This window comes from Indicator indicator, chromosome 2 (assembly GCF_027791375.1).
Source record: "Indicator indicator isolate 239-I01 chromosome 2, UM_Iind_1.1, whole genome shotgun sequence".
NCBI lineage: Eukaryota > Metazoa > Chordata > Aves > Piciformes > Indicatoridae > Indicator > Indicator indicator.
The window spans coordinates 42713288-42734211 of NC_072011.1; the positions used below are offsets into that span (position 1 = coordinate 42713288).

Here is a 20924-nt window from a genome sequence, read left to right on the forward strand (position 1 = left end):
ACTCTTAATGATTTGCTTGTGTATTCAAGTAAAATTAGATGTAAAACAAGAACCCTAATTCTCCAGGAATAAAAATGAGATTTAAAAACTCCAAATAGCAGAATAATTGCTGTTTGGGTTTTTTTTTTTTTCCCCTCTGTTTTTTTCCACAGGTATGGTTTAATGAAAAGATGTTTGACAGCACTTTTTGTTTTTACACTGGATATAAAATTCCAGTGTGCAAAACCCTGGACCAGTATTTTGAATACATCCAGTCACTCCCTGCCATGGACAGCCCAAAAGTCTTTGGTCTTCATCCTAATGCTGATATTACGTAAGTAAAGCAGAGACCCTTTCTTCTAGTATTTGGAAATACATTCCTATGAAGTATCTAAGTAAAGTGTGTTTTTCATAGGAAACCTATATTCATATGAATTTCACTATAAGCATGCCTTTGGATGTAACTGCAAGCCTTTGTTGCCATCAGTCTTCTGGTATTTAAATGAGGCTTTTCAGCAGCACCATGTACAAACTCTATTTAAAATTTTATCTTTGAAGTAATTCACTTTTTCATTCCAAATAACATACGAAACAGCTTGGCTTTTATTTCCTTCCAATATTATGTGTCCTGTGAAAGGATATGAATCATCTTGTTGCTGTTGTTTGATTGGGTTTTTTTACTGTAGTTCTTAATAATTCTGCCATGAATTATTGCATTTTCGTTATGTCCACATTCATGGTTTCTTAACATAGCTTTTTGTATTTTTAAACAAAACAAATGTTATTCAAATGCCCAATTACTGTGGAAACCTAGTATCTTCTAACAGTTTGGGATAAAACTATAATTTCCTACAAATTTTCACTCTCTAATTTGAGGGACTGATGTCATATTAAAAGCCCAATATTCTTAAGTATGCTGTGAGAACAGTTTTATTGTCAGCTCTGCCTAGAACCTAACATTGTAAATATATACTTCTGAAGAAAAGAATTTAAGAGTAGATTCTGTTTCAAGTAATTTTCTGATACTTGCAAGACCTCCCTTCCAGAACTGATTAAAAAAGAGCCAAGATTTAACAGAGAACTAAACAAGGTCTTATAAAGAGAGACATAGTTTAGATCCAAAATCTAATTTGCAGGAGGAAACTTGAGACTGACAGTGTTAGGGTAGCTTTAATAAGTAGGAATAGCTCTTCCATTTCTTTCTAGGACCATGTTTTTCTTCCACCTGGTACATCAGCCTATTCCTGCTATTTTATCATTTTTATGGCCATTTTCACAGAATCACAGAATGTTAGGGGTAGGAAGTGACCTCGAAAGATCATCTAGTCCAACGCCCCTGCTAGAACAGGATCACGTATATCAGATCACACAGAAAGGCATCCAGGCAGGTTTTGAATTATCTCCAGAGAGGGAGACTAAACAACCCCCTCGGCAGCCTGTTCCAGAGTTCCATCACCCTCACAGTGAAAAATTTTTCCTCATGTTTACATGAGGAAAATTTTTGTAGGTATTTCTTTTAGAGTTTGGGGAAAATGTTTCACAGCTTCATGTTTTTTTTCCATGACTTATCACAGTCTTTATAGACATCTATGCAAGTATACTGTCTGCCTCAATTTCATCTCTGAAACAAAGACCAAATGGATCATCCCATACAATACAGAAAGTCACATCAAATTCTCCTTAAAATATCCTATCAAATTATCTCAGAGTATGTGGAAAGCAAACTGTTAGAATTGGAACCCTGAGACAGCCTGGTCTTCTCCGTTTTACTATTACTCAGGATAAGAGAGACCTTATTTCTCATGTTCAGTAGGACAGTTTTCCAGTTCAGCCAAAAGTTCAATCCGTTGTTTCCCTTAGATGTCTAAATGTGATCAGGGAGACTCCATTGTCTATGTCTAACTTCTTTCCTAGGAACATAGCACTTCCTCTATACAAACCTGTGTAATCGGGTTTTTTTATTACCGTTATTATTTGTATGTATACTTCAACATTTTAGTTAGTGTGTGCAGGAAAGTCAGGTTTTTCAAAGCCCAGAAAGGTTTTGTTTCAGTGTGTCTCTTATATTCATTCTGTCCTGATGTAATATGAATGAAATTTCTTGTTTCCATTTTCTCTTCACTTCCACTCTGGAATATTGTATTTAGTTATGCGTTTTTCTATCTTTTCTATTTTTATTTGCAATAAAAGTCTTCTTGTTCAAACTTTTATTGCTATTCTTGTTTTATGTTCTTTATACAAGCTTCAGATGATAATTTCTTCTTTCCAGAAGATTCCTAGCTCATATCATTGAAGAAAGCAATATTACTTATCTTTGACTCTGCTCCTTTGATGTCATCTTTCAAAAACTGTTCTCTGCTTTTCCTCAAATTTGTATATTGCCTTCTTTTTAAAGTTGTCTCATTTTTGGTTTTATTCGAGTAAAGGCCATCCATTTTTGTAATTCTGTAATATCTTTTAATCTAACAGAGGTAATAATTATGTGACCTATTCCTTCCACATAGTATGACAGCAGCACTGGAAGAACAGTACTGGCAGTGTGAAGAGGTTTCAGCCTTTATTATCTCTAGTTGTTAGATCAACAAGATGCAGAGTAAGGGTTGCAACACCAGTATGCCATCCAAATTAGGAATGAAGCCATGAGTCCAAGAGAAATTTGATTTTTATTCAGCCTTTCTGCTCATATGTAGTCTTGAATAAATTTGTCCTTCTTTAAATGGAACTGTAAATGGAAAAATAGTTTTGAGTCAAGGGTTATTAAAAACTGTGAAAGCCCTCTGTTGTAGGTTAAGGATTCATTGTAGAACCATAGAGATAAAAGTCTCCTTTGGGAGTAAATATCTGCATCCTGGAGCTGTTTCAGCTCAAACCAAGACACCCTCATTCCTACACTGAGGAGCAGAAATTATATCCTCTGAGAACCAAACTTCCAGTAGGATTTAATCTATTTTTTTTTCTGATATATAGTCTGTATAATTGCATTCAGAAATAGATTATGTTGAAATGCTGTACTATCTAGCTTCTTTAGTCTTATGATACTATCTCCAAAGCTTAGACGCTTTAGGAATTCATGTTATATCCTGTGGCACAGTCCTTGGTTTCATGTCTTAAGTAATTATGTACAACAAAGTAATAGAAAGAGATTGGTGTCACATGAAGGTTGAAAAGTAAAAGTGATATGCAAAATTATGCTCGAGTCACTGTAAATTTATGTTCTGCATCAGAATCATGCTGTGTGTTCCTTCTGTAGCTGATTCCATAAAGTAAGGCAGACAATGCCTGCACTGGTGTACCACCACATATGCTACTAGGTTGTCTTATTGCCTCTCATAGCTCTATGCCACCAGATAGCATAATAATGAGTACTCCTATCATCCTGCTTGCGTGGGAGGGCGGACATGGTTTACTATCTTTTACCATCAAATGCCACAGGAATTTAATTCACTTTTTTTGTATTGACTCAGAACATAAATTTACATTGGTGCTGCCCGTGCCGTGGTATGAAACTTTGTTATTGTGACGGTTTTAAGACTGTCTTTTTAATTTTTCTTCACAAAGTTTGAGCAGAGAAAGTGAAAGAATGTAAATAAATCATCACCGTTGTAAATCTAGCAGCTTTTATCATTAATCCTGATTACCTTAAAGCACTAATAAAGGGGCAGCTTGCAGTTATGCCTCCAACTTTTCCTTCTTCTGCATTCCACTGTTAGAAAGCAATTAAATGAGGAAAGTAGTCTTCCTTGTTACAATTTTCTTTCCTTTCCCCAGAATCCCTAGAAATCATGCAATAGGCTATTTTACCACCTCACAATCACAACCTGCAGCACTCCTTCTTAGCCCTGAGGGAGAAAACAAGCAAGTGTATAACAGGGTGTTTAGATGGAAGTTCATATACTTTACAGCCATGGAAAACCTAATGTTGTTCATGACCAATGTGTTCGTCTTTGTGCTGGACACAAAGGCAAACCATTTCTTTTGGGAGCTTTGATTTTTAGCCTGTCATGATACAGTATGTTTTTTATCAACTTTCAATTCATGTGCTCCACAAAGTATTATTTAACTATTACAAAATCCTATGTAATTTATAACATATTTCTTGTCCTCTCAGATACCAAAGTAATACAGCAGCTGATGTTCTAGATACTATTACCAACATTCAGCCTAAAGAAAGTGGTGCAGGACCTGGAGAAACTCGTGAAGCCATTGTTTATCGTTTAGCTGAAGACATGCTAGAGAAACTTCCTCCAGATTACATACCTCATAAGGCAAGATAATCTTCATTGTTTTCTAACTGTTCTCTCTGCTGAGTTTTCACAAGACATTCAAAAAAAGAAACCCTCGTCTGTAAAGAAAGATCATATAACTAGTAGCAGAGTCAAGTAAGGAACCAACATTTTATTGCTGTCAGCATGAATCAGTATGAGGCGTTATTATTTAAAATCAAGACATCTAAGAAGTGGTCATGGAGATATGTCATAGAGACTATTCTTGGGGAAAAAAAAAATCCAGTCCTGAACATTTGTAATAGCAGACTCCTGGGCCTTCTGGATGAAGTCCTATGCTAGCAAAATCCCAAGTAACTGAGTAAAAAAAAAAAAAAAAGGGCAAAACAAAATTGCATCACTTTTAAGGGGATAAATGTTAGTCAAATAATGTGAAGTACAAGTCAACTCTTTACTTTTCTGAACCCAAGTTAAGATATTGTATAGGATATCTTACAGTTTTGCATCAACTTAGATTTAACTAAATTCCTTCTTCTGCCCTCCTGTATTTTAGGTAAAAGATCGTTTAATTAAAATGGGACATCTTAACTCTATGAATATTTTTCTTCGGCAAGAAATTGACCGAATGCAAAAGGTGATCACGGTAGTCCGCAGCAGTTTGAGTGACCTTAAATTAGCCATAGAAGGAACTATTGTTATGAGTGAGGCAAGTAAAGCATATTTACAGAATACTGTACTTTAAATTATTACCTTGATAGCTTTAGTTAATATATTATAATTTCATTCCTTCAGAATCTGAGAGATGTACTTGATAACATGTATGATGCTCGAATTCCTCAAATATGGAAAAGAGTATCTTGGGATTCTTCAACACTTGGATTCTGGTTTACTGAACTTTTGGAAAGAAATGCTCAATTCTCTACTTGGATATATGAAGGAAGACCAAATGTGTTTTGGATGACTGGATTCTTTAATCCACAAGGTAAGGGACTTGTGTAACAGTGTAATCATAATGTAATGGGGTTTACCACATACCTAATTTAATACTACACCAAGAAAAGATGTTTTCATCACTGTCAGAGCATGTCATAGAAGATATATGGGCTCAAAAAAGAGATTCAGACAAAGTCACGGGAAGCAAGTCCGGTGGTTGCAATAAATATGACTGTCTAAAATCAACTGTTAGATTGGGAGGTTCCTAAGATTCAGATTACTGAAATCTGGAAAAACATAGAAGGGAGAGGATTTATCTGTCATTTTAGCTGTTGTTATTTTATTTCACTAAGCATCTGTCTTTGTTTTGTGTTGAAGACAGGATGCTTGTACAGATGGCCTTTTAGTTGGACCCATAAACACAGGTTTTATATTAAAAGAAGAAAAATGTAGTTAACAAATAAAATACTTTATCTGGTTGACATATCGGCTGAGGGGAGACCTTATTGCTCTCTGCAACTACCTGAAAGGAGGTTGTAGTGAGATGGGTGTTGGTCTCTTCTTCCTAGTAACAAGTGCTGGGATGAGAGGAAATGCCCTCAAGTTGCACCATGGGAGGTTTAGATTGGATATTAGAAGAAACTTGACTGAAAGGGTTATCAAAGACTGGAATAGGGTCCTCAGGGAGGTGGTTGAATCCCCATCCCTGGAGGTATTTAAAAGAGCAGAGGTGTGGTGCTAACAGACATGGTTTAGCACCAGACTTGGTAGAGTTAGATCATGGTTGGACTCAATGTTCTTAAAGGTCTTTTCCAATCAAATTGATTCTATGATATGACACAGCTTCTAAAGAAAATATACTTAATGATGACCCACCTTTTAAAGAAAATAATGTTTTCCTGCAGTTTCAAACTAACCCATTTCAAAGTTTACATTGCAAGTACAGATGAGCTTTAATCTAGAGCAAAATGTTATTGATGTGCTGTAGAGTAGCAATAGAATTTTTTTTTTTTTTTTACAGTGAAAGCAATCATTCAGGAACAACCTCTCCAGAGGAATGGTGCAGTTCCTGTTGCTGGATGTTTTCAAGATGCAATTAGACAGGGTGCTAGATGGTCTCATTTAGGCTCCCTTTCCTGTGAATGTTTGGACCAGGTGATCTTTTCAGGTCTCTTCCAACCTGGGCTGTTCTATGATTCCATGAACTTGCAAGAATTTGTAGCAGTTATCTGTCTTTCACAGAGAATCAGCAAACAGTATTTTTATTGTTTACATTTCACAGATATACTGCAAAGTACAAGTGAGCATTATCTAGGATTATCGCTTATAGATTGGTATATTTATCATTTATAGGACACAGGAAGAAAAACAAATTGTAATGATCTCCACAAATAACAAAGCCTGTTACCTTATTACATGCATGTTCATAGAGGCATCTCCTTTAGGCTACACAACTGACCTTACAAAATTCTTGTGAAAAACTTACATGTAACAGCTATGAGGGTTTTTTCTCATTGGGATTAAACTCTGAAATCCTAGAATATATTATGAGTTATCTTCACTTTGCGATGCTTCTATTCTTACTGGCCTTTCTGTGACCAGAACTGGAAAAAATACTAATCACAGAACCACAGGTTGGAAGAGATCTCAAAGATCATCCAGTCCAACTCTCAACTCAACAATGAAAGGTCAACACTAAACCATGTCCCATAAGCATGAGGTCCACACACTGCTTAAACACCGGCAGGGACAGTGACTCCACCACTGCCCTGAGAAGACCATTCCAATGTTTGATAACCCTCTCTGTGAAGAAATATTCCCTAGTATCCGGCCTGAACCTTCCCTGGTGCAGCTTGAGACTATAGTCCTGTCACTTGCCACCAAAGACAAGAGGCTGGCTACCTCCTCTTTCCATCTTCCCTTCAGGTAGTTGTAGAGAGCAATAAGGTCTCCCCTCAGCCTCCTCTTCTCCAGACTGAACAACCCCAGCTCCCTCAGACACTCCAAATCCTTCATGAGTCTCATTGCCCTTCTCTGAACATGCTCCAGCACCTCAAAGTCTGTTTTAGAATCACCCAGAAAGAGTTTTGATGCCTGGAGCACATTTAAATTATCGTTAAAAGACAGTATTGAGATGCCAGTCAAAACATCATTCCATTTGTATCATAAATGGCACAGCTAGTAAGCATACTGATCTCTGGTGATTGAAGAGAAACACTTATAGTGGTATGAAAAAAGATAATGAACTGGATTCTTTTGACCAAAGAAAATATTTAGCCTGATAGCAAACAAACCTAAGACACAGATGGTCTTGAACATGATGACAGCTTCAAACTCTATGTTAAAAAAAAAAATGTAGAAGGAGAAAGAAGTCTGCTGTGTACAAAATGTGTGCTATAGCTAGAGGTGAGGTAAGTATAGTTACTGTATTCATAATACTGCTCACTAGGAAAATCTGAGTAAATGAAATCATACTGTAAAGCTTAAAAACTGGCTGGAGTGAGGCAGATCAGAAATTGGACTACCCTGTGGTGCCATTGCAGGAAAATCTAGACCAATTGCACTAGCAAATCAAATTCTAAATATATCTTAGCATTGGCAAATACATTATAATGTTAAAACACGAAGAATGTATTTTATCAGTGGAAAAATCTATTTATAGTACTATAAAGTACCACCAATAATTGTATTTAAGCCTGTTGTGATTTTTTAGCATAGCGTTTGTCTCCTGTAAATTATCATTATTAAGGGGGAATGTATGTTGGTGGTGCAATATTCCATTCAGTAGGTATGGCACTTGTGAGAGAGTCCTTTTTTGAACATGCAAATCACCTGGGAAGGTGATGATTACATTAAGAAGCGAGGGATGTCACAACAAAGATAAGCACATCCTGGGTCTCTCACCTGATAAGACAGCAGCTGCCCAGGGGGTGTGGTGGAAAGACCCCCTGGAATATGCAACAAAGATCACTGGGAACAACCCACCTGATGTGTCAGCTCTGCCCACCAAGATAGCACACCTGGCAGTCATATATGCATTTCAATGTGATTAGGCTGTGGGCCAGGTGAAGCTAAAATGAATGAACCACGAACAGTATAAACGCTCTGAGCTATACCAACTTATGGGTGGGAGGGAGTATTATCATGGACATCTCAGCCTGCAAGCAGCAGCCCAGGAACATCTCCTGCTCCCACCAAAGAAGGACCATGGGGTGGTATTTACTTCTTCTGCTCTCTTTCTCCATTGTCTTTCTCCCTCTCTCTCCATTTTCTTCCTTTCTCTGTTTTGTATATTCTCTCTCTCTTTAATAAATAGTCTTGTCTTGATATATGCCATCATTTGTGCCTTAATTTCACTCATGAGAATATTAAAAAAGAGAACTGCCTCTCCTTCCCAACCTTCAGATCAAGACAACTTGGAATAAGCAGGCTTATGAAAACACAAATATTGTATTATGAGATATAATAAATTTATAGCAAAATTTATAAGCCTGAATAATGTTTTATTTATACAAGAATATCTAGTATTTGAGACATTAATCTATGTTCGAGTATTACATTAATTTTATGTATATCACACATTAATATTAACTCCTAATTGGCTTTGTCTTAATTAGCATGTTAAACCACTTTAAATCTTGAAGTGCTGTCTTCTACTGCATGGCCATATACTTCCACGATTTCTCCTCTGGCTTGTCAGTATTTAATTTGGTAGCTTCTCCTCCTTGTAGATGCCTGACAGCCCACAAAACTCTAGTCTTCGTTTCCTTTATGCCCTATCAAGAAGGAACTGATGCCTTTTCATTTTCTAGTCTTTACAATAATCACTCTTAAGTATGCAGCTCTCTATGGCTAACTTTACTCTCCCTGCCTCCGTCTCATTCTGACAACTACGAGTAGTTTTTCATCCAGCATAAAATAGTAGCTATTCATTTTTTGGTGACTTCATTGTCATCTTCTGAGACACTTATACAGAAACAATCAGGTATTTGCTGCAAGTGTTTCTATTTTGTAGCTTTTTTTTCTTCATAACACATCCAAACCTCTTTACCTGCCCAGTTATTTTTCATCTTGTGTTTACACTGTCCAGCCCTTTACCTCTCAAACCTTCTTTATTGCAAGCCTCTGTAAAGTCTACTCCAAATAATACTAAAAAAACCCCACCAAACTCACTACCTGATCTCTACCTTAATATCTGTCTGGGACTCCCGTTTTTTCACTTACAGACCAGATATTTATTATCCTTTGTAGGCACTGCCTTGTCTAGATTCACCACACTAACATAGTTACTTTTATTGTCACATTCAGACACATCTTTTCTGATTTCCATTAATTAATTTTATTTTTCTACTTCTTTCTTGAAAAAAAGCCCACCTCTTTCTTAAGTTGCCTCTGCATAAATATCAGCTCACATAATTGATACGTCTGCTTTCCCTCCTTGAAACAAACCTCCACCATGGATCCTGTAGCTGATTGCCTAATGATGATTTGTAAATCAATATCATGAGTAAACATATATTAAGAGCAGTAGCAAAGGAAAAAAAAAAGTAATTATTTTATGTACCACTTTAGTTCCTATTTTGACCCAAAGGAAAGTTTTCTAATTAGTCAGGGCATTAATTTTTTGTAAAACTCTGAATATGTCTCTAACTGTCAGGGCAGAGCTGTGCAGATAACTCAGCAAGATTTGTTTGTTTTTGGTATTGTGAGATACATACTAATCTCTGGTTTAATTTCTTAAGGGTTTCTGACAGCAATGAGACAAGAAGCAACGCGAGCACATAAAGGCTGGGCTTTAGATACAGTTACAATACACAATGAAGTGCTAAAGCAAAACAAAGATGAAATCAAAGCACCTCCTTCTGTACGTATGGCATGCAAGGATGTTTCAGTATTAATATCAGTATTGAATTTATATTGTGCATCATTCAATCAATTTGCATTACTAGAGGAAAAAGTAACTACTGTATTCACCTCACTGTTTTTTCTCAGAACATAAGATTTTTTTTTTTTTCAGTTACAAAAATATTTTAGTTAAAGAACGATTTCATTGTACCCAAACATTCTTGAGTTTTGGAATTTATAGCAAACTTTAAATCAAATTTGGTATTGCATGAGTTTTATTTACTGACTTTTATTGCCATCCATTTCAGTAGCATCATCTTCTGGAAAGAGATATTATAGTTTAAAATTAAATAGTGTGAGAAGATTGAATGTCAGATATTTTGTACTATAAAAAAAACCAGCATATATTCCTTTTAATATTTTAAGCCCATTATTCATTTTACAATACAGATGCTTTATTTTGTGTGATGTATCTCTTGCTCTCCACACAGGAAGGAGTATATATCCATGGCTTATACTTGGAAGGTGCAGGCTGGGACAGACTACATAGCAAACTCATTGAATCTACACCAAAGATTCTTTTTGTCCAGCTGCCTGTGGTGCATATATTTGCTGTGAATACAACCACTTCTAAGGATCCCAGGCTCTACCTTTGTCCTCTTTACAGGAAGCCCAAGAGGACAGATTTGAACTACATTACAGAGATTTATTTAAGGACAGTAGTGTCTCCAGACCACTGGATACTGAGAGGAGTGGCTCTCCTGTGTGACATCAAGTAAACTGTTTCTCATACCATTAACAGTATATGGCACACAAAACCAATTGTATGTGCAGTTCTTCTACTGCTTCTTATTTGGTGGCTTTGGTCATTATACTAGAATTTCCATTTGAGTCTTGGCTTAACTCGTTCTTTTTTCTGATTCCAGTACATTTGGTTTGTCTTGGCTATTTGGTGACAGTTTTAAAGTAAAGTTTTCAAAGTTCACTAATTGCAATCTTTGTTTCCATTATATTACTCTAAAAAAATTAGTATTTGCTTTAATAATACAATTAATGTAAAATAAAAAGTTGTTAAAACTTAAAAAATAAAAACTTGGCTTTTTACATTCTTTCTCACATAAAGCTTTTAGCTTGTGTTTCAGGACATATGATGACAACAGAAGACAATATAAAACTTAAAAAAAATAACTTCTTCTCTGCAGAGTTAGTTATATCTAAATGCAACAAACTAGCTAAGGTGTTAAACAAAAATTATGAAAATTAGAAGTTGTACCACAGAACTACATCTATCATTACAGAAGGAAAAAAAATAATCTGACTCTGCAACTGCAAGAGATTTTGCGTAAAAGTAATAAAAAAAAAATTATTATATTACTTGTGGTATGTTGAATCTGACCAGCAGCTAAGTACCTGTCCAGTTGTTTGCTCACTGATCTCTGCCCCGCCAGGACAAGGAAAAGATTTGAAAGAGCACAGGATGAAAATAAGTATGTTGAGATGAAGACAGTTTAGTAATTGAAGCAAAGCTGCACATAAAAGCAAAGCAAATTAATGAATTTATTTACTGCTTCCTACTGGCAGGCAAATGTTTAGCCACTTCCTGGGGCTTCACCATGCATAACAATTACTTGGAAAGATGGATGAAATAAACATGTTTACTGTCCTTCTCCTTTCCCCAAGCCTTTGGTGCTATACATGACATCATATGGTATACAACATCCCTTTGAACAATCTGGATCAGCTGTACTGGCTTTTTGCTCTACCATGCTCTTGTGCATTCCTAGCCTAAAACAACTATAGCATACTCATTCCCGAAGAGTTTTTCCTGGTCTGGCATTTCAGCTTAATTACAATGGAGAAACAGAGTGTAATGCTATGAATGCCTCCACAGGTGGAAGACGTGTGTGTTCACACATACTAGTTAAAGTCCATAGGGAGAATGCCAGGGAAGGTGTGAATTAATTATGTGTTGAGGTGTATAACACTGAAGAGGATTTTATTCTCCAACCAGTATAATATCAAGAACAGAGATAAACAGTATATTGTTGGTCTCAACTATGCAATATATTGCGTCAGATTCTTGATAGTATCTGTTTGTCAGAGTCAAATAACCATTTCTTATCTTAGAATCTTAGAACTGTTTTGCTTGGAAAAGACCTCTAAGGTCATCAAGTTCAATTGTCGACCTAACACCGCCATGGCCATTAAACCACATCCTGAAGTGCCACATCTAGATGTTTTTTGAACACCTCTTAGGAAACATAAGGGAAAACTTTACTTTGAGGGTGATGGAGCACTGGAACTGCCCAGAGAAGTTGTGGAGTCTCCTTGTCTAAAGGCTTTCAAACCCACCTCTCTGAGCCTCTTTAGGGGTGCATTCCATTCTGTTTCTCAAGCTACTGAACAAGTTGTAAAGGACATTGAAGATCATCTTGTTCCAGCCCATAGGCAGGGTCACCTTCCACTAGACCAAGTTGCTCAAGGCCTCATCCAACCTGGCCTTGAACATCCCAAGGAAGGGGGCATCCATGACCTCCCTGGGCAACCTGTTTCAGTCTCTCACCACCCTTACTGTAAAGAAGGTTTTTTTCTAGTATCTGGTCTAAATCTGCCTTCCTCAAGCTTCAGTCCATTCCCTGTTGTCCTATCACAAGTCTTTGTAAAAAGTCCCATCCCCCCTTTCTTGCAGGCCCCCTTCAAGTACTGTAAGGCCACTAAAAGGTCTCACTGGATCCTTTTCTCCAGGCTCAACAACCCAAACTCTCATAGCCTATCTCCATAGCCTGTGCTCCAGCCCTTTGATCATCTTTGTGTCCCTCCTCTGGACCCATTCCAGCAGTTCAATGACCTAAAAATTATTTTACAATTTTTCATAAATACTGTGATCTCACTCAAAACTTTTCCTTAATGTAATTTTCAACATTTACCTTAATGAACACATAGTTATTGGTATTTTTCTGCCTAAGCCTCATTCGGTTCCAGAGAAGTGTGATTCCACTCTCTGGATATTAGGAAAACACTAACACTTATTCTTTCTAGGATTTATTCTTTCAAAAGTTAAAGGAGATGCTCTCTGACCCCTTGCCTTTCCCTTAACCCATGCCCCAACTTCTGGACTTCCCTCACGGATCTGCAACTTCTAAGGTCTTCCAATATCAACAAGTTGATTCCTCCAATTCATTGTACACCTCATTTTCTGAAAGCAATTTTGGCAGAAATGTAATAGATAAACTGCCTGCAGCTTCCTGTGTATATTCACTAATCAGTAATTCTTCCTACCAGTGTTTATATTTGATATTCAGACTAGTCAAGTGGTTGTTCAAGAGGTTAGCTAATTAAAGCTCCTAGTATTAATTTCTCAAAGTCTGCTGGCTAATCACCAAAGCAAGATTCCTGTGAACAGATACACAAAGGCAAAATGATTATTTGCCTTACAGACACAGTAATTCAGAGAACTGCATTAAACAGATAATTGTCCTTTGTCCTTGCAGCCTCAGATGACTTATGAGCGCTATGCTGTACAGTGATGGAAATGAATGATGGTTTGGGTCATTCTCTTATTTTTGGGAACATTTATGATGTGAAAGGCTATGGCCTCAAAAGACATTGTGATTAACAGTTTGTGATCTTCTCACCGGCACATAAGCACAAAAAGTAAAGTTACTGTAACATAAATAGCCATGTAAATGGTAAATGATTTAACCTGCATATTGATGATCCAGAGAATTTAATCCAAACAGTACCTTTCTTTCTCACTTCAGTCATAGCTATAATAGCACATAGGAAACCCATGAACCAGGTTCTCCATTTCACTCATTCATCCAAAGAATACTTTTTGATACAAAATGCTAGACCTCTTTCCTAAGAGACACATCCTGTCCTTCTTTAAAGGGTATTTTTCTCAAAAAACATCAGCTGCTACAGACAAGCTACTAAATGCTTGTCTCAACATCTGGGAACCTTTTACTGAGAGAAACCAGGTCCTACCTGCTAGGCATCTAGCAGCAGAGCAGACAGAAATCATCTCTGTCTCTTTGGAAATTATCAGCATTGTGATCATTCCACAAGACATATATCAAAATGTACAAGGCAGTTTTCCTTTTCTATACCAATGTTTCCCATGGTGAGAAGATATTGAATGGAGTGATTTCCAAATAATTTCCTTACAGTAAAAAAACTACCACTACAGAAGGGGAGAGTAACATTTCTGTCAATTTTAATTAATAAATAATAATTTGACTTTACTCTTTCCTTCCTTTGTTCTGTGATTCATAGATTCCTACTTTCTTCTTTTGAAAAATGAGGAGAGAACCTTTACTGAGTACTCCTTACTATTATTTCCTTTGGGCTAGCATCTTTTCATTTTGTTCATCCTAGCATCCTCCTATAGTTCAAAATACAATTCTTAACAAAGCATTCTTGAACAGGGGATTTTTAACAAGGAAATTTAAATTAGGAGTCAGAGAGTGTGGTAGGAAATTCAACTATGATAAAAAAAAAAAAGTTGTTTTCTGTCATATTACTTGGCTGCAAATAACTTTCACATTTCTATATTTCTAAGACTTTTAAGTACAGGAATATCTGGGCTAGAATTAGAAGTTACTCAGCACCAGGCTATATGAATCCTTGAACCACATTTTATTGAAAAGATTTAAAACAATTTCTTCTTTATAAGACAAAGAATGTAAGTTTTGTATTGAGATTAAATACCTACATAATTCCCTCCATACAATCAGTACATACAACAAATTGCACAAGGCTGCTAGACCCAAAAAGCAGATACAGCAATTTCAGTTCACTACTTTACCTAGGGGGAAAACATAAAAAGTAAAATGGCACTAATTTTTTTTTTGTCATCAAGAAATATATAGCCTAAAATGTACAAGCCACACTGACTGCTGAAAAATGGAGCTGTCCATTTTGCTCAAGCACTATTTGTTGTATATTTACATACTACTAGACCCTTGCATCTGGAAATTTAAACTAATAACAACTTATGTTTGTTCATTCTGAGCCTGTATCCACAGTACAGCACATTATAGAAAACTGGGTGATTTCAGCCCTTGCACTCCAGCACCACATTGCTACCATGAGACATTTCATGTACTAAGCACGTTCTCCTACATATGGCCAAGCCCCTTAGAACAGTCAGTGCCTTGAAACACTAAACTAAAACCAATGAGATTTAGCGCATAAATATGAACTATGGCCAGTAACAGGAAAGAAATTCTCCTGCTTCCTAGTGCAGCACACATTTTAAAGTTTTGTACATTGATCTGTTATACAACAATTTGCTGTAGCCATGTTCTGATACAGAATCCTATACGACCTTTTTTGAGTATTACTAATGTTATAAGTGAGCTAGCCAGAAAAATCTCTTTTAAAATTTTATTGGGAATAAAAGTAAGCAAACAGCGCGCTGGGCTGGGGGGAAAAATCACAGCAGCTGCCACAACAGCTTCTTCAATCCTATATAGCTACCTTATCTACATAACAAGCTTATGCTAAATAGAAGGCAGGGATATGATAATGAGTTCTCAGAATGGGGGGAATTTCCTTGCTCATGCGCATTCTGCTTGGTAGGGGTCTTCTTGGCGGGGGGGGGGGGGGGGGGGGGGGGGGGGGGTTGGGGGTCGAAGGATGAAGTAAGAAATCTTCCTCACAGTGTCTGCTGAATAACCCCCCCTCTTAAGCATGTGCTGTTCCTTAGGTTTCTTATCTGAAGTCCACACATTCCAGGATAGAGCTGCTACAGCTTTTATCTTCAGCCTAGCCCCTTCTGGGCTTTTGATTTAGTCTGGTTTAAGTGTCTTTGTTTGAGCTTTTCGAAAACACAGTCTCTTGCAATCTTTCAAAACAAGCTCCTTGAACTTTACTCCCAGCTCACCCTTTAACACAAATCACATTATATTCATCACACTAAGATGCAGAAATTACCTACTTCCCAACATCCAGGTGAGTTAGTTTGTCCAAAGATAATGCTGCATATATAGACCCAAACCAAGATGATGTCCCTTCTAAACACCAATATGCTTGTAACCGCAGCTACAGCTTGTGTGCTTGTATCTCTTATTTGTGTAATACTGCTCAGAACTCCCTCCTTCCCCCCTTCCTCCCTCCACCCCCCAAGGTCATCTACAGAGGGACTCAACTTAGATGAACTTTCATTTCAATTAGGTAGGTATCTGTATTACTGAAAACTTTACAAGCACAATTCACATTCAATGATTTGACACTCAAATTTCCCTACTGTCTTTCCTAAATACGCATTTCAAACTTCTGAGTAACTTCACAGGCACTGGACTCAGCTCAGACACTTTAGCTTTTATTGAGCTATTTACTAATTGTTCCTGTTGGCTTTGTAAATAAAATGAATGTGTCAAATAAGACAATACTATGGCACATTGCAGTTATATAAAACAAGAGTAAATAGCTAACAACCTTTCAGGCATAGGCAACTCTTACACAAGCCATTGCACAGCAACTCCCTCTACTTTTCCTGAGTTTAGGTAAAACATTTCATTCTCCAAAACTCAGCAACCCTATATCCTGCAACTTCAAATGTACAGCCACAAGGTAGAAAGGAATAACATTTCACTAAGTTTGTGTCTGTTTGGACTATGGTTGTTTCCAAGAACCGTATGTCTCTATTCCATAAATAAATCCCCTAATTATAAAAGACAATGTTTATAAAAGCAAATAATTAATGATCATGGAGAAGCATGAAGAGCGCAACTTGCACTGAAAACTGGCCACATTCTTTAGGATATTGTCTAAGGGGCTAGGGAAAACGTCTGTTACTCAGCAAACGTCACAGAAGAAACATGCAGTTTCTCTGTGAAACAGATCTTAGAAAGTTTGAGAGACAAAGTATTCAATCTCGATCGGACAGAGATGTTGCTTTGTGCATACACAAGGGTAGTAGTCATAGTTCTCAGGCAGTGGAAAGCTGGAACCCTTGCAAAGGCTTAGCCTCTCACGCGTGGCAAGCTACTGGTTACACTGTTTCTGCAGAAAAGGCTTAACAGGGGAGGTTATTAAAAGAGACACTGAGCTTTTAAAAAATGCTGGTTTCCTCTCAAAATACAGTAAATTGCATATATAATGCTCAGTAATCATAGGACCACGATACTCCCTGTGTTGCAGTGTAACTTCTCCAATGTATAAGGAACAAGAGAAAAGTTACAAAGTCCTGCATTTTAAATAGCATTTGAAGTCCTTCAGCTACAGAAAAAGAACTGTTTGCCTCAACAAGCAAATTTCCTAAGGTGAACAAAGCTTTTTCAACTCACTGCATTATGCTTTTCAAACTGAAAGGACTCCAGTGCCTTTCAAATTTGTGTAGTGTTATTTTAGTGCTTCATCTGGCTATTTTCAAGTGTTCTTTTCTTATATTAACACTGATAAAAGATCAACTTAAATTTCTGTATTAATAAAGCCATGAATAAATATAACAACAATCCAGCTGACCCATGTTTTAGAGACAACATTCATCAGCATTTCTCACCCCAGAAAACTGAATTTATTGGACAAATACCTTTCCATCTCTAAGAAAATGTTCTCTTTTATTACAGTGATTTAGATCAACAGGACTTGTTCAGTCTTCTAAAATCTGATAACAACTTCTTAATGCACACAATGAAAATGTGTCTCTTCAGAGGCTTCTGCATTCAGATAGGTAACACTAGCATATGATGTCATCATTCCTAAAAAGTTACCTCTGATTGTTTCTGGAAAGCAGAATTATTCCAAAGTAATACCAAAGTAATATACGTCACCCTCATACCTCTGATAAAGGTTTTCAACAGACAGATGAGTCTATACTGGCCCTCTGCTGTGCACAGGTGCTGGGAATTGTCTTGGGAGCAGAGATCCTAACTGGAAAAATTAATAGGTCTGCTGCAGAAATAATAGAAAGCAGTAGACATTGGTGTGTGAAGTAGGAGCACCCTGCTACAGCTGGTGGTGCTATCCACATGGAAAAGTTTTCTTTCTCTTTATTTAAAGGTTTCTTTTGTCAGGCCTGAAGGAAGCTGGAGGATATTTTGCTCAGTTGCCCAGTGTTCTTGTTTGTTTATTGAAAGCAGATGTAACAGGTATGATCTTCAGGTACCAGGAAGTTAAGACTAACCCATAGGTACTTCCAGTGGGATCAGGTGTTGGGTTTCAACAACATGTGAGGTGGAACCAGGCTTGGGCAGGGGCCTCTCTTAGCCTTTCAAGGGAGTCAAATTATGTAAAATATTTAAAAGCCAACTGTCAATTTTTCTAGTTGTAGTTTTCATCAGTCTGGTATTGTAGATGCTGATGCTCTCTAATTGCTTCCTTCAAGAACATATGTTAACTTCAAGTAAAGGAAATTTGATTTTTTACAAAAGTTTCTTCTGTCTATTTGTCTTAACATATACACAAGTACAGAGGCAAAACAAGCAGGCTTTCCCACATGCCATTTTCTGCATCCCTTTGAGACAAATATTAGACATGGATTTAAATCTTTTAAACCCAGAGGATCACTGATTCCTTGAAAAATCACAAAGTATTTTCTCTGTTCCAGGTGACATTGCTGTAGCTGAAACATGTTTTTTCAATTAGATTGTTATTCTTCATTCCTTCTCACCATTCCCTAAGACTTCAGCCGTGTCTGTCGCAGTTGTAATTATTCTACAGGAACAGAGTATTTATTTTATGGCGATAGTAAACAAATTAAACTTGAGCAGCTACATAAAAATATCTGCTGAGGCAGACATTAGGGGTTTCAACTAACTTGGGATGTTTGGGGATCATCTCTTTAACTCAAAATGTATCTTCTTTCCTCTTTGGAAGTAGTTTGTTTGTTGGGCTTTTTTTTTTTTTTTTTTTTTTTTTTTTTTTTTTTTTTTTTGGGGGGGTGGGGGTTGTGGCTTTTTTTCCACTTCAATATTTGTGTTCTCTCACTTTAGAAAGGTTGAAGGAAGTATCTTTTCAGCTGTCAGTCAACCAAATCACCATGGAAAATGATTTTTTGCCTACAGTTAGCTGTTGAAATGCAGCTGCTGTCCTGGCAATTTGCACACTGAGGAATTTCATGATTTCACAATCTCACAGCATCAGTGCTCTCTGACTAGTCAAATTCCCAAAGCATCAGTCTGATGCTGTGTTGTATTTAAAATTAATAGACATCATTAACATTTAAGCTATTAATATTTCTATATTCCAACAGCATGTAACAGACCAATGTGAATATTTTTCCTGTTCCCAGTTTGATTCTGAGCTTTCATTCTAAATCCATTAGCTTCTGTATGCTTCCTTCCCAATCCTGGCGTATAATCTCACCACCTATCTGTCATTTACTGAAGGTTGTTTTACTAGCCGATGCAAATTAATTAACGACAACAATACGAAACTACTAAAAGCTGATTCAGAGCTGTCTTTTGTCTGGCAAATAAGTTTTTTAAATCCTCCAAACTTAGACTTTATACTTCTGCTAGGACTGACCTGTGCCCCGACTTCATCTTGGAAACCAAGCTCTGATCTGACACAGAGCTTTGCAAGTTAATGTTACAAATAGGTAATTGCATTTACTGTTATTTAAAAATAATAAAACTTGGACATCACAAACACCATGAAAGCCACCAAGATGCCCAAGCTTAAACAAAGTCAAATTAAGCAGACAAAACAAAGCAAAAGAAGTTGAAAAGGGGGAGGGGGAGAATCTCAAAGTCACTTTCTCGGCAGATGATTTTTTTTTTCTCTTTCCCTCCCCAAAATTTCCCTTCCCGCTAACGACACTAGGAGCCCGCCCGCCTGTCCTGCGAGCCACTGAGGACTCCGGAGCCGCAACGCGCGTAGCTCCTCATCCCCGCCGAGCAGCGGGGGGCCGGGCCGGGCTTCGCCGCACCTGGACCGGCCCCGTCTCCGCCTCCGCCGCCGCTACAAAAGCGGCCGTCGGAGGCCCCGGGGCTCTTGGCGCGACGCTGTTTTCTACTGTCACGGAGCCTCTGCGCGGGGTGGGAGCTTCGCGGAGCCCCCGCGCATGGGAGCCTGCCCTGGACATGTTCTTCTTGCCAGCGCCGCTCGGTTTCGCTCTCCTGCTGTTGGCAGCCGCGGGAAGGTCCCTCCCTATGAGGCCGGTGAGTGCCGCGGAGGTGTCGGCGCCATCCATCCAACTTACGCCGCCGCTTGCTCCCGGTCTCCGCGCCGCTGCCCGGCCTGGCGCCCCGCAGCTATTCCTCTCCCGGCTCCACAGGGACTGCTCTCCGCCGCGGTTCTCTGCGCCGCGGCGCGGGACGCGGCTCTGGCTGCGCCGCGGGGAAAAGTTCGAAGTTACAGCCGGTGCCTCTCCCGCAGAGTGGCCGCGGGTTGGTGCGCGAAACCCCTGCGGGGGTCCTGGGGCGGGGGAGAGTTTGGGTGAAGGCAAAGGAAGGGAAGGAAAGAAGCGGCACCGCTGCTGCTGCGAGGACGTTGCCCTCGGGTAACGGTTCCCTCCTCACGCACAGGCAGCAGCGCGCTCCTTTGCAACGTTAAATAGATCTCGTGTGTGAGAAAAGCGGAGTGGGGTCGGTGCCGGCAGCATGGGGCGAAAGCGGGAGGGAAACGGCGTGGGAATTCCCTTTACAAGAATAGAGCAGGGGTCGGTGGGCAGCGTCTGTCCCAGGCCTTTCGACCGAGCGTGGCCTCCCTGAAACGCCGGCCAGGTAGAATGAATGAGGCTGTTGGGTTTTCCCTCATCTTCCGCGGGAGCAGGCGAGGGCGGAGGGGTTGCCTGTCTGGGCTGGCGACGTGGCTTCTCGGGCAGAAGCTGTCTTACACGCCAGACATAGTGAGCGTGGGAGAGCAAAGCGTAATTCCTTGTGAGGAGCATCGACATGCCAGTGGAAAGAGGGTGAGAGTGATGGAAGGTGTGATAGGCAGAGAAAGCTAAGTGCAGTTTGTTGGCGCTGAGGACAGCGGGCAAGAGACTGGTGA

The 20924-nt window shown here is 38.5% G+C and overlaps 2 protein-coding genes across 2 annotated transcripts in view; both read left to right on the top strand.

Annotated features, from left to right (window-relative positions):
* Positions 1-10759, top strand: part of DNAH8 (dynein axonemal heavy chain 8) — a 147888-nt gene extending 137129 nt beyond the window's left edge. The window contains exons 87-92 of the mRNA XM_054397009.1: positions 153-313; positions 4088-4244; positions 4756-4908; positions 4995-5184; positions 9878-9999; positions 10472-10759. Coding sequence (XP_054252984.1) covers positions 153-313; positions 4088-4244; positions 4756-4908; positions 4995-5184; positions 9878-9999; positions 10472-10759 — 1071 coding nt within the window. The remainder of the gene's footprint in view (positions 1-152; positions 314-4087; positions 4245-4755; positions 4909-4994; positions 5185-9877; positions 10000-10471) is intronic.
* An 8801-nt stretch (positions 10760-19560) lies between these two features.
* Positions 19561-20924, top strand: part of GLP1R (glucagon like peptide 1 receptor) — a gene marked incomplete at its 5' end in the record, with an annotated part of 93863 nt that continues 92499 nt past the window's right edge. Inside the window, 2 exon segments of the mRNA XM_054397020.1 lie at positions 19561-19938; positions 19940-20089. Coding sequence (XP_054252995.1) covers positions 19561-19938; positions 19940-20089 — 528 coding nt within the window.